This window comes from Buceros rhinoceros, unplaced genomic scaffold, assembly GCF_000710305.1.
Source record: "Buceros rhinoceros silvestris isolate BGI_N320 unplaced genomic scaffold, ASM71030v1 scaffold37514, whole genome shotgun sequence".
NCBI classification, from domain to species: Eukaryota; Metazoa; Chordata; class Aves; order Bucerotiformes; family Bucerotidae; genus Buceros; species Buceros rhinoceros.
In genome coordinates this window covers 1-13,155 of record NW_010408314.1, presented here as the reverse complement: position 1 = coordinate 13,155, position 13,155 = coordinate 1, and the positions used below count along the sequence as shown (strand labels likewise).

At 39.3% G+C, this 13,155-nt stretch overlaps 1 protein-coding gene across 1 annotated transcript in view; it reads right to left on the bottom strand.

The window, feature by feature from the left end:
* Positions 1-12,638, bottom strand: part of PDSS1 (prenyl (decaprenyl) diphosphate synthase, subunit 1) — a gene marked incomplete at its 5' end in the record, with an annotated part of 14,616 nt that extends 1,978 nt beyond the window's left edge. The window contains 6 exons of the mRNA XM_010134828.1: positions 1,833-1,946; positions 2,100-2,180; positions 8,791-8,900; positions 8,989-9,100; positions 9,915-10,056; positions 12,576-12,638. Coding sequence (XP_010133130.1) covers positions 1,833-1,946; positions 2,100-2,180; positions 8,791-8,900; positions 8,989-9,100; positions 9,915-10,056; positions 12,576-12,638 — 622 coding nt within the window. The remainder of the gene's footprint in view (positions 1-1,832; positions 1,947-2,099; positions 2,181-8,790; positions 8,901-8,988; positions 9,101-9,914; positions 10,057-12,575) is intronic.
* Positions 12,639-13,155: the final 517 nt, after the last annotated feature.

Here is a 13,155-nt window from a genome sequence, read left to right as displayed (position 1 = left end):
AGATAATTAAAAAGGGATGCAGGACAGCAGGAATATTAATTTCAAGAGGAAAGACCGCCTATAACTAACAATTACACGTCCTGGCTCAGGAGTTTTTATTCTCAGATACAAATGAAACAAAACATCTTTTAGTAGCAACACAGGTAAGTGTCTGTTGAAGCTCCACATTTTTTTAGTACTGTATTTTTTTTTTATATCACTTAAGTCTGTGGTGCTGTTCTTCCTTGAAAACAGCAAGAAAGAAATTTTCAATGAAGAAGCCTTATGGTTATTGTGGAAAACTTTGCAAAATGGTCAAGTTATCTTTCAATGCAAAAACATACGCTTCCCATCCACCAGAGATAAAAATGAGGCAGAGTGTTTAAAAGTGACCTACAAAGAACAAGTAAAATTTTGAAATATTTTTTCATTTATTTCCATATTATGAACTTATCTAATAAAGCTAATTAAATGATAGATGAAGTTGAAAGTCAGAGACAGCCAACCCAAACAAATAACAGTTTTAATGAAAAAAATTGGAATCCACAAGACAACCAGTATCGTGCATTCTCTGTCAAAATCATCTTCTTTCTGCACCTGAGTCTCCCCCTGTTCTTTAGACAACTGCAGTTGCTGACGACTAACAAGGTCCTGCTGCTTATCCACAAATTCTGAAATAATAATTCAAGAACAAGTTTGTGTATCTCCCAGATGAGTCTGAGACCTTGGAGGAGGTTGTTCCCTGCATGCATTTGGCTGCACTAAGTGGATGATACTCTTTGCTTTCCTGTCTTTTCTGAGATAGATGTCCTTGTAAATGCCCAAAGGATGAGGAAACAAACACTTGTATATATTCTACCTCACCTGAGCCCAGGCTCCTTAAGAAAGAGGGGAAAGTAAATGTCATAAAGTTGTTTGGTTGGTTTTTTTAATTATTGAAAACTCTTCCCATGTCAGGCTCTGAGCAATTCCAGTGAGAGAGCAGAGACTAGAGCTCTCCTAGAACTGGTTGTGCCAGTTTTTTGTATCATGCTTTGAAGTTTGGTAGGAAGGACTGCTTTCTAAGTCCCAAATCTTTCCTCAGGTGAACCAGAAGCGTGAGCAAGGTGCATTAAAGCAGTTTCTTCCTCTTTTATGGATAATCACCAATTTTAAGTTTATTTTGGTGCTACTGTCATTCCTGTTTTCCTGATACTGCTCCAAATCATTTTTAAGCCACTAAAATTCTTGATGAATTTTAAGCTTATTTTATATATGATACTCCTGTTTCTTTTATCCAAACTACTACTACGTTTACCTCCAGAAGGGGAAGTTTCTACATTTGTAACTGGATAAGACTCAAAGAGATGGAGGAGATCAAATCGAACAAACAGAGATGCCCACCTAAAAGCTAGGCAGAGAGTTAAATTCCTGGCCCCAGGATAGATACAGAGCCCAGAACTTGGCAGAAAGCCTATGTACATAGTCAAGCCTTGGGAGAACAAGATGTCTCAGGAGAGTACATGAGTGAGAATCTACTTAGAAATGACATGCAGAAGACAGGCGAAAACTCTGTACGTGTGCCCCCTTGTGAAGGTGAAGCGCTTGAACTAGGGCAGCAAAGACCAGTGGTGCTTCTGATACAAGGACCTAATCGTAAGAGGAGTTGTGCAGGAAGGTGTTCTTCAGTCTGAAAGATCATATGTGCGCACTGAACCCAGCTGATCTTGAACACACTGGTTTTTCACACATGCCCAGACCACGTCCATCACTTATGCTGCAGACCTGATGTGTTCAAGCTGGCCCTCTGTGTGTACTGTGAAGAGCAGCATAACACTTTTTTGCTTTGGAAAAATAGATTCCTGTTGACTTACCTGTTGACAAGCAAACAAGACAGGGCCTGTGGCTAATCCAAGCTTGAGATCTGCTGCTGCTGGTTTCCCCAGATGGCCAGCACATGATGTAAAATCCAGCACATCATCTATTAGCTGGAAAGAGAGAAGCATACAGATCACTTTTTTTTTTTAAGAATTTAATATAGAATAATCTGTTTTAAGAGATTGTAGGAAGTATTAAGAGAGACCACTTTCATTTCTAAGGCAGTTTGCAATAGATTCCCTTTAGTTCAACAAAAACACTACCTGAAAAGCTATGCCAACATTTTTTCCATACTGGTATGCAATTTCATGAACTTTGGGGTCAGGGCAGCCTAGAATTGAAACCTGAAAAGAAAAAAAACCCCACATAAATAGAAAGCTTTGGTTAGCATCCACTTGGAGTCTCTGACCATAGGTGTGACATAGCAAGCACAGACAGCAGGGATCCGGGAAAGGGAAAAAAGCTGACTCAGAAGTCCATTCTTGCCTATCTCTATTCATGGATACACACAAATCACACAGCTTATTAGAAAACAAGGTTGAACAGCAGTGCAGTATTAAAAATATATTCAAGTCTGGAAAGAGATTAGCTTTATTAAATATTTATCAGACTTAGAAATTATAGTGCAAGGATGAAGAGAGAAGAAATGTGGATGCTTGCACATGCAAGCTAGTAGTAACAATATACAGTCCAGTGGGAGGGGAATTGATTTATACATGTAATAAATTTAGCCAGGGGATAATTGGAGGTCCGACAACAGATAAATGGACATTACATGCCTCATAAAAGATCCACAAAACTGGATGTCTTGCACCTAGTACAGGAGGGACAGTTGACATAAGGAAGATTATTTTTAAGGGCAATGTTAACTATAACTGAATTGCTCAGGAAGATGAGCTCATTAGCTCACAGACAAAGGTATCAAGGGATAATCAGCGGCAAAAAGACAGTGAATGAACGAAGTACACCAAACTAGATGAAAGTATCACTAAACTGAGATAAACAATTAAAACATTTTAATTAATTAATTAAATGCAGATAAAGGAATTGTTTACTTGAGAGAAGTTTGCTTAATAAACTCCACAAAGCTAAAATATAGGACAGAAATTAAATTACCTTGCCTCAAAGTAAGGGCACTTATGCTTTTGCTTTTATGTATTGATTACGCACTTTAAATATGACCAACTTAATTTTGCAAATAGTCAGATTCATTTCAGCCTTCAATAAATCAGTTAGGAACAGGGGGCAAAATTCCATCCTGGTTTACTGCAAACATTCCAAATCTGCTGTGACTAATGGAAGGAGTGAAGACACACTTAACGTAAGACAAAAAATACATGCTAGAAAAACCATAACAAAAATATGTGTGTATACAGAAATATAAAAATTCCTCTTTAAGGCTATGCAAGGTAGAATCGTTAAAAAAACCAAACACCACCAAACTGAAAGCAAGTCCAGTCGCAGCTTTGAAGATGAACATGAAGATGGAAATGAGAAACAACATTATATCCTAATAGATGCAATGCAATTCATACAAGATTAGAGACTATTTCATGCATCAATGCATTTCACAACTGCGCATCAGTCATAACCTGCATCCGTGGGTAATAGTCAAAACCCAGAGAAATCTGGATGCCTGAGACATTAACAGCATCTCCCATTTCCCAGCTTTATTTAAAAGAGGAAGATAGTATGGAAGGAAAATAATGCTACTTATGTCTAATCATACAAAATCCTCAAGGTTCTTAGAGTGAGCTGCAAATACGAGATTTTAAAATAGATATTGCTAGGGACTATCGAACTAGAACATTTTGTCTTTTTATTTTATCTCCCTTTTGATGCTTGTATCTTAAATTTGCCCCAAAGAGCTAACATCTTCTGCGGTACCCTGCCTAGCAAACTTCAGGTTGCTTCTGTAATGTAGATCGAATAAAGTCAGCAAGGCAGGGGACTGCATCTACCCTGTTTCAATGACATCTTCACCTACCACCACGTTTCCTGTAAAAAAAATCAGTTACAAAATCCTGGTTAATGGCAAGGGTCAGAGTAGACACAAGTTGGTGAATGGGGAGACAAAGTGCCACGTAAAGATAAGACCTTTCTCATTTAATCTGAAAGGTCAGAGCAGAGCTCTTCCTGCAGGTGGACAGTTTTCTGGGCATGCAGACATGACCTGTGTAAAGAACCACAGCAGTACAGTACATTTTAAAAACAAGGTCTGAGTTCCTGAATGCAACAGAGAAAAATTCATCAATGCAAAATCAAATCTTGCATCTTTGCAAGGAAAGACCTTTAAAGCTCCTGTTCAGGTTATAAACATTTCTGAAGACAAAAAAAAAATTAAAAATCCAGGAGATCGCTATGCTTATCACACCTCAAGCAACCAACTCTCTGACCATGACCACATCTTGCACCTGCAACGTGACTGGGTCTCGTCTACCACGGAGTTCCTTCAGAAGCCAATTTCTCAGATTGCTCTTGTGGATTACTGCCCCCATCTGGACACTCACTGGGATGCAGGCAGCCTCGTCCCAGTCAGCCTGTCACTCTTGAGAGTGAGGAAGTTTAACTGAAGCTGTGCTGGGATAACAGCATGCCTTTACAAACACAAATCAAGATGACAGTGTCAATACAATGTTACACGTTTAATAAAGCTCATCCTTTGAAAACATGCTATAGCTCCCCCAACAGTGCTGGTTGATTACAAGTTTAATCTTCCAAGAATCCAGACTTGTCCTCCACTAAATCCTGACGTAAAATCCTTCCTAATACCAAGTGGAATGAATTCTTTAGAAAGGTTCTTTGAATTCAGTAAAGCAAGTCAATCTGCTTGGCATTATTTCAAACACACTTTTAAAATAAAATCTGTTTCTATTATTTTATGTTACATAAGAGACAATAAACCAGTCTTGCCTCTTTACTGGATTTCACATGCATAAAATATTCTGTCATCAGCTCTGGGCAGATACGTCCTGTTCTGAAATTTATCATGTGATAGTATGGCAACTGGAGTTGAAAGCATTTGCACACCTATACCTGTGCCATATAGGTCAGAGAAGAAAACCTGCTGCTGGGCAGGAACTTGCTTGTGTAAACAGTGCAAGAGATGGTTGCTCTCACACTCCTAGATTTATGGACACCATGGAAAGGAGAAGGCTCTAACATCTTCCCCTTTTCCAGCCTGTCTCCTCCATGCCTGTCTCCTGAAGCAGTCAAGATCCTGCCTTCTCCGTTGTTTTTCCAGACAGGAGCACTGTTCCTCTTTCCAGTGGGATCCCAGAATAGTTCAGGTTAGAAGGAAACTGTGGACGTTGGTTGGTCCCGTCATCTGCTAGAGCGAGCTCACTTCATAGTTAGTTAGATCAGATTGCTCAAGGCCTTGTCCAGTTGTGCTCTGAGCATTTCCAAGGATGAAGATGGATGAAGATCCCACACCCTGTCTGGGCAACCTGTTACAGCATTTGACCAACCTCATGGGGGAATTTTTCCTAATAGCTAATTGAATGGTACAACTTGTCCCTTCCCTGCACATCTTTCCATCCTCTCTACGCCCTCCCATTACAGAGCTGGGGACAGCAAGAGGATTCCCCTTTAACCTTTTCTTCTCCAGACTAATACCAGCTCTTGGCACATCATTTGCTCCTCCATTTGCTCCTCCAGCCATCATGGTAGCCCTTCACTGAATTAACTCCACGATGTGAATGTCTGTCTCATATGATGGAGACCAGCCTTGAGGTCTCACGTGCGCTGTAGAGGAAAACAGTCACTTCCCTTGATGTGCTGGCTAGGCTGGGAGCGGTGCTGCCCTGTACGTGTTTATCCCTCACTGCTGCAAGGCACACTGCTGACTTTTCCTCTAGATTCTTCAAATCCTTTTTGGTAACTAGTCTTAGAAAGGGGGTTATGAAGGCCTGCCTGGGAGAAGAAGATGTCTACCCAGCAGAAGACCCCTGCCCCAGCAGACAACTATCTTGTCCCGAGTCTGCATTTTCATGCATTTGACCTTTTCTCAAGTAATTAATATTATACCGTGTTAACCGAGTACTTGTTTATGAAGAACTGTACTGTTACAGAAGTGAAGACTATCTTCCTGAATATCTGCAATATTTTTATGTTCATCTTTTTCACAGCAAACATTATGAAGAAAAAATACCCCGAAGGAGTTACTGTATTTTAAATAATAAATGAGGAAATTTACTGGCTGACCATAATATCTGATGCTACTTATGCCATTACCCTACATCTGTCATTGGACTTTACTGTAGTCTGCATGAGCTAGTCTAGTTGGGCTGGGAGGATCAGTTTTGCTGGGTGGGCTCAGAGGTCTTTTTTTCCTAAGTACTGGTTCCACATCCTGGTAGGTTTTTCCAGTAGAGCCCTATACACACACAGAACTATGAACTAGTTAAGGCAGGAGCTCACAGGTAAAGTCAGAGCTACAGACTATTCCTTTTCTTCAGTGCCTAAGGCAGACCTTCCACACACAGCCTTGCCTTACATGAGGAGGCTGCGTGCTTTCTCCTAATAGAGAAATCAAGAATCTCCAGTGCAACTTTACACTTATCTCAAAACAAGCATGATTTAATCCCTCTTCAGAAAGTATTCAGAGTAAAATATACACAGCTTTATGAGGGTTAGGAATTCTCATTGCAGCAGGATAAAAACAGACAGAAAGAGAACCTGGTCAGCTATTTTACCATCTCCAGCTTGCCTGATGACTAATAGAAATTTCACTTCAGCTTTATTGTTTCTGAATTCTTGAACCAGACTCACCTCTCATGTTTCTCTGAAAAAATGCCTTTCAGTAACTGAGGCTTCGGTAACCTCTGGGCCATCTGCCACCATTTCCTTTTTCAATGTATTACTTTGACTGCAACTTTGGTAACATTGTCCCATGCAGAACTATTGTTGAAATAAACTGGAGACTGGGATGGCTCTAACATCCTGAACAGACTAGACTGTTCTGCCAAAAAAAAAATTCTTTTGCTAACTTAAAGCACTTTTGATTTAAATGCAGAATGCTTTGGCAATGCAGAAGGTATCTAATACAGTGACTAGACCAGTGTTCACAGACTATCTGTTATCTTGTTTAGACATTTTTCCAGGAACACTCTACTCTTCCATCTCTAAGGCATGGCACTCTGGAATTCTAAGATGCCACCTGAACTTGTTTGACGTCTTCCTTCCAGTCAATACTTTTATCTTATTTATGAACAGAAACAAATCACTGTTTTCTCTTATCAGTAACAGAAACTGAACTGCTTCTAATGACACACTATCCTGTTTGTAACCAATAATCTCTATCCTTAGCTTTGTCCCTGAAAACAAGATGTTAATACTCCTGATTCCCCAATTGAATTTCCTTTCAAGCTAGCAATGATGATCCTGCATATCATTTTCACTCCCGAAAACAGAACTCCCTCCTGATTCCATCCTTTTCCTTATGCCAAAACCATCTAAACAAACAAACAAAAAACCCCCAACCCCCCAAACTAGCAAACACCCATAGCCCCAGAAAACCCCAAATCTCAAACGAACAAAAAAATCCCATATTCATTGCTATCAAGAGTTCTCCTAACCCATGCAGAAAGAAACTACGGGCCACATACAGATGAAAGTCATTGCTACTGTCTACAATTAAGTATGGTTTTGCCATAAAGACAGATCTGTCTGCTGGTTTTCCTTTATTACAGATTTTACTGCATATAAAATTCCAGCAATTTGGCAATGGAACAACTCAGAACAACTACAAGAAGAAAAACAGCCAAACACCTCTCTCACCACCATCACAGCCACAATCTGGAGGGACATGCTTAAATCCTTAGCCCTTGCGAGTTATGAAAAGGAAAAAAACCTCAAAACAGCACATTTGTAAGGAGAATCCACCCAGTGGGAAGGTGTTTTCTTCAATCTGTTCTTTTAGGAAGACTGTCCAAGTGAATATAATAACTCGTACGTTTTCACTGGGATAGCAGAATAACGTGATGCTCCTCACTAGTCCAATTGCCCACTAATATAAATGAAGACGTACAAATGGAAATTCTTGCTAGGCACATATTGCCATTAATATGAGCAATCCAGAAGACTTAATTTCTTTCCTCCAACTCAAATGAAAGATACTTTCCCTCCCCACAAAAACTGTGTCTCTCTTTCTATAGGATCCTTTCTGTTTAGGCAATTTTCAACTGCTGTCTATTGCACAAACGTACAAGTTCTCTGAGAATCAAGAAGGATGACTAACACTAGCACAGATTTTTAGTCTTATAACTCCCTGTTGCTATAGCATACACCAGATATACCGCCTTTAATAAGAAATAGTAATAATAAAAAATATAACTCTCTTTTGGGATGAGATTACTGCCCACCTTCTCCACTTCCTGCACTAAAACTGACATGTTTTTGAATAAGAACATGGCCTTAAATCTTTTTGTAATGAAGTAACAGAACTGAATAACAGAAAGCACTGGATACAGCAATTGATAATTAAAAACCCCAGACAAATCAAAAAGTGCATACTTCCATTCTTTTATAATGTAATGTAGGGTATACACAATTAGTTGGATCCTCCCACTGCTGTAATTTAAGATCCCACTCAGCACCAATGAGTGGGACCAGATTTCAAGACTTAAATTACTGGCTCAGGAATTATCAACCAAGATTCAAAACACTCTCTCAAAGTTGCAGGGTTTCATAAATTAAAGGCTGCCACTATGAACCTTAGTTTGATTCAATAAATCTGTGTATGAATATAAAACAAAAAAGTGAAACCAATATTGGAGGCTACACAGCTGAACTGTGATAAAATGCACAATCTCAAACCCATTCACATTCTGGCAAAATACCATTTAAAGGGTTTGCTTTGGAGGGTCTCCAGAGAAAACAGCAATAACTAGGCATTTAGCTGTGAAGCTTACAGTATGGTATGTTAACTTTAGAAGAGACAGACGTACATACTGCTTTACAACTGTTTGCTATAAGACTTGCAGTCTTCTTAAAGGTCTTCTCGAGGTAGTGAGCAAACCTCTCATTCTCATTTTCCTTGGAACCCAACTGGAGGAATTCACCTAAAAAGTAGCACACATGAGAGTTTTCATTTGTGGGTTTACTGCTTAGGAAAGCAAATGTGAAGATAAAAATAGAAAAAGACCTTACCACGCACCAGATCTTCAATCACCTGAGCTAGAACTGAGATGATAGTAGTGTTTCCAATTCGTGCTAAAGCTACGGAAGCAGCTGAGAGGATGAAGTCACCAGCTAGAACAGCCTAAGAATTAAAAAAAAAACAAACCAAAAAACCCCCCAATCATTTAAGTCTTTTCCTGTAAGTGTTAGCACAGACATTATTTCCTTTACTTGGCAAGTCTACTCACAAAACATCATTTTCCTACATAAAGCACACATATCTCATTCTCTCTCACAGAGAGAAAACAGAAGATAACCAGATATTAAAATCTGAACCATTTTTGAATCCCTATCTTACAGTGCTGTTTATATTTTTCTGTATAAACTCTGTCCTCCCTATATGCAGTACCTGAATATTTTGCCTGTGAAGTTTTTTTGAACGTTACTTCACTATTTGACCATTCTGCTGTTACAGACTGTTACACCATGTTAGCTCTGAATTGCCATCATAAGTTCTGATACATCAGCAATGTACTTCTTTCCTTGCATTTTCTGATTAAGACCTTCCTTTTAATGCTCTATGAAGAAACACCTCTAAAAAAATTTTAAAAATTTTCATGCTGACCAAAAAGAGTTTTTGCTTTTCCTACTGAATCAGAGTAACACACAGTGTCCTGGATGAGGTAGAAGCTCAAAGTATTCTAACAGCACTGCAAAGAACAGCATGGGTAACATAAAATCAGTAAGAGTCACACTACAATCATACATTATCAAATGCTTCCAGCAGTTCAGAAAAGGAACACACATTTGTCTTACACACAATCTGCCGACACCTCTTTGTACTTTCTCTAGCACATCCCAAGACTGTGCCTAGGGATAGTAATGTGACAAAAACTCTAGGTATTTGTGCTCTGCTGAAACTCAAAGGCAAGTCTTGCACATAGTAGCAAACTCACCTTCCTCTCTCCCCAGATACGATTGACTGTCATTTTTCCTCTGCGAGAATTTGCATCATCAATAACATCATCATGAACTAGGCTAGCTGTGTGGATCATCTCAGCAATTATGGCCACAGAGCGCTGGCTTGCTTGCACCTCCCTAAAACAAAAAAAAAACCCAAGAATTGTCAAATAATTAAGTCAATTATATGTGCTGCAATACACTAAAAGAAATCTCTACTAAAACCAAACATAAAATGTTTCTCTGAAAACAGCTGCTGCAGCTTTTCCATGATCTGCACCCCATCTTTCAAACCTGGAGTTAGGAAGACAAGAGAAAGTAAGATCAAGTTAGTGTAAGTGCGATGGGACATTCCCGTCCTTATTAGGGCTGCTTCTGCCTTGCTGCATTAACAGTACCGCAAAACTCCTGAGTTACTGACTAATCCCTCTAAATCCAGACTGCAATAAATAGCACAGTACCAAGGATGCCTGGTTTCAAGGAGATGGAAATCTGGAAAACCGCAGAGAAAAGAATGCTAGATAGTTCTGTAAATGAGTTTTAAGTTTTCCCTATCTCTGTGCTGCTCCACCTATAAGATGCAGCATCACAAACTCTCCAAAGCTGCTTCACTCTACTAACCAGCGGGCTGGAGAGATCAGCAGGCACAGAAACCACTATTCTACATTTGACAGACATAACTCATGGATCTTATCCGTTTTGTTATCTGATTACCTTAAGACCTCAGAGGTTCTTCAAAGGCCTGAAGGAATTAACTGGAATTATCCTTTAGGACTGCAATCACTTCAGGATTGTAAACACTAGCTACCTAACATTTACTAAAACACAGCCTTTGGGAAGATCTAACACTGAGGATTCACCTCTCAGTAGTTCACACCTACTTTATGTTTTAAACTAGGTGAAAAGAAGGTAATGGCAGAACATAGAAGCAAGTATCTAGAGAACAAGGTTGGCAAAATGAACCTAGAAGAGACAACCCAGCTCACACAAGGGACCATCTACTGCAGTATCCAACTGCCACTGGCTTGTTCAGAAGTATGTCTTTTTTTCTACCTGCTCTCCTCACTAGTTGCATGCAGGATCTCAGAAATGGCTATCCCAGTCAGCCTTGAATTATAGCTGTAAGAAGCCCTCATGGACATTAAAAAACCTCAAAACCAAACCCAACAAAAGAAAAAAACCCCAGCAACCAAAAAACTTACTTCTGGTATATAGCTACCTTACTTCTGGTAGACAGATTAACAGAGCAGATCACGCTACTTGGAAGCAGAATAGAAAAAGAACTGAAACAGAAGATAGTAACTTCAGCTCAGCTGAAGAGAATTTAATATCTTCTTACATTGCCTGTGACTATGAAACTGTAGTGATTAATCACAAAATGAAAGAACATTCATTGCAGTCTGCTGACATAACACTGCATTCTGACACCTACCTCTATGCAGAGCTCTGCACTGCTCTTGGTGGGAGTTCTACATCCTGAACAATAGCAGGATATGCGGCTCACAGGCTGTGAAAATGTGACTTCTAGACAACAGTAATAAGCGCTGGAAACCTTCACCGTTGTTTGAAGGTAAGTTTTACTGTGGACTAGTAATTTAGTCAAATGCTAGTTCAGTGTAAGTAGGTTTCCGAAGTAAACTATTGTTACTGAGTAGGAGAACTTACCTTCAGAAAACTGTAAAGCTCTCCAGCCTCTTTCATGCACTCCTCTCCTTTTGGGTACTCCCTTTTTCATTAATTATGTCAGCAGACTGGACTTCCTGCCTGGAAGTAGCAGTAAATGGCAACACTCGCCAATATACCAAAATCTTTCAGTAGTATGAAGACAGCACAAGCACAGACATTTCAAAAGCAGGTTTTGAAAAGTTCTGCATTATAGTGCATTTCAACTCTGACAATGACTAAAAATGGCAGAGGAACGCTCAGCTCATGGTTCGTGTGTCTGGTTCCCAGAATGGTATATCAAATGTGATAATTTAACCCGAAGGGGATTTTTTTAAACTACTATTTATGCAAGGTCTCACACAAAGTTCTTCTCATTGCTGGCAAAAAAAATTTGCAATAGTTCCTACAAACATCTTGTTACAGTATTTTGGAATCAGAGCATGCCTATTTTAGGAAAAACACAAAAGAAACAGGATCCTTCTTATTCCCTGCCATTTTTCATTCTGCTTCGCCTGCAAAACAAAAGCAAAAAGTAGCAGTAACTAAAGTCAATACATCACCGAGTTCCCACAAGTCCAGTAAGTGGAAAGATGCCATTTTTAGGTCATTCTCAAAGTAAAGGCACCCCAAGATGATATATATTTACACAAATTTTTTACACAACTGTAAGTTTATCTTTTTATACACGCATTACATTAATTAAGTTCTTGATTGTGTTCTATTTTTCAGTAGGACCCTCTGCTTGATTCTGTAATAAGCTTTTACAGACCTACAGTACCCTGAGGTTGTTTCCATTACAGAACTGGGTTCCATGTACACTGAGCGAAACCAAGGCCGATCTTACAGGTTAAAAAAAAAAAACAAAAAACAAACAACCCACCAAAAACACAATCACCAAACACACCTCTCCCTCCAAATACCCCTCTGCCAAAAACAAAAACAAAAAACAGGTGTGGGGGAAGGCAGCAGGGTGGACTCCAAACAGCACAAACCAGTCTTTACGCTCTGCAACAAAGAGCTTTGCAATGTGTTTGCCAGTAAGGAAATACTGCCACCTTAAAGACAGGAAACACGCAAAAGAATTTGCAAAATTTCTGTGTTGCGACCACACCACTCAAAGTACATTTTTGCTAAGTTCCTGTTTCTGAAAGAAAGGAACATTTCAGAAACACAGTCTGCGATATGGAAGGGCAGTGTTTGCCAGTAAGGAAATACTGCCACCTTAAAGACAGGAAACACGCAAAAGAATTTGCAAAATTTCTGTGTTGCGACCACACCACTCAAAGTACATTTTTGCTAAGTTCCTGTTTCTGAAAGAAAGGAACATTTCAGAAACACAATCTACGATATGGAAGGGCAATGCAAACTAAGGGAGACAGACATTGGATGTGTTAACATGGGAGCAAAACACAGAACAGTGGAAAAACAGCATACGGTACAGGTATCTGACCACCATGGTTTGGAGGAGTGAAAGAAAAGAGGACTCAGTTGCTGGCAGATCCTTGTACCTTTACGAAGCATTATTCTATCAAGTTTAGCCAGGTAATTATATTTAAGTATTTATATCTAATT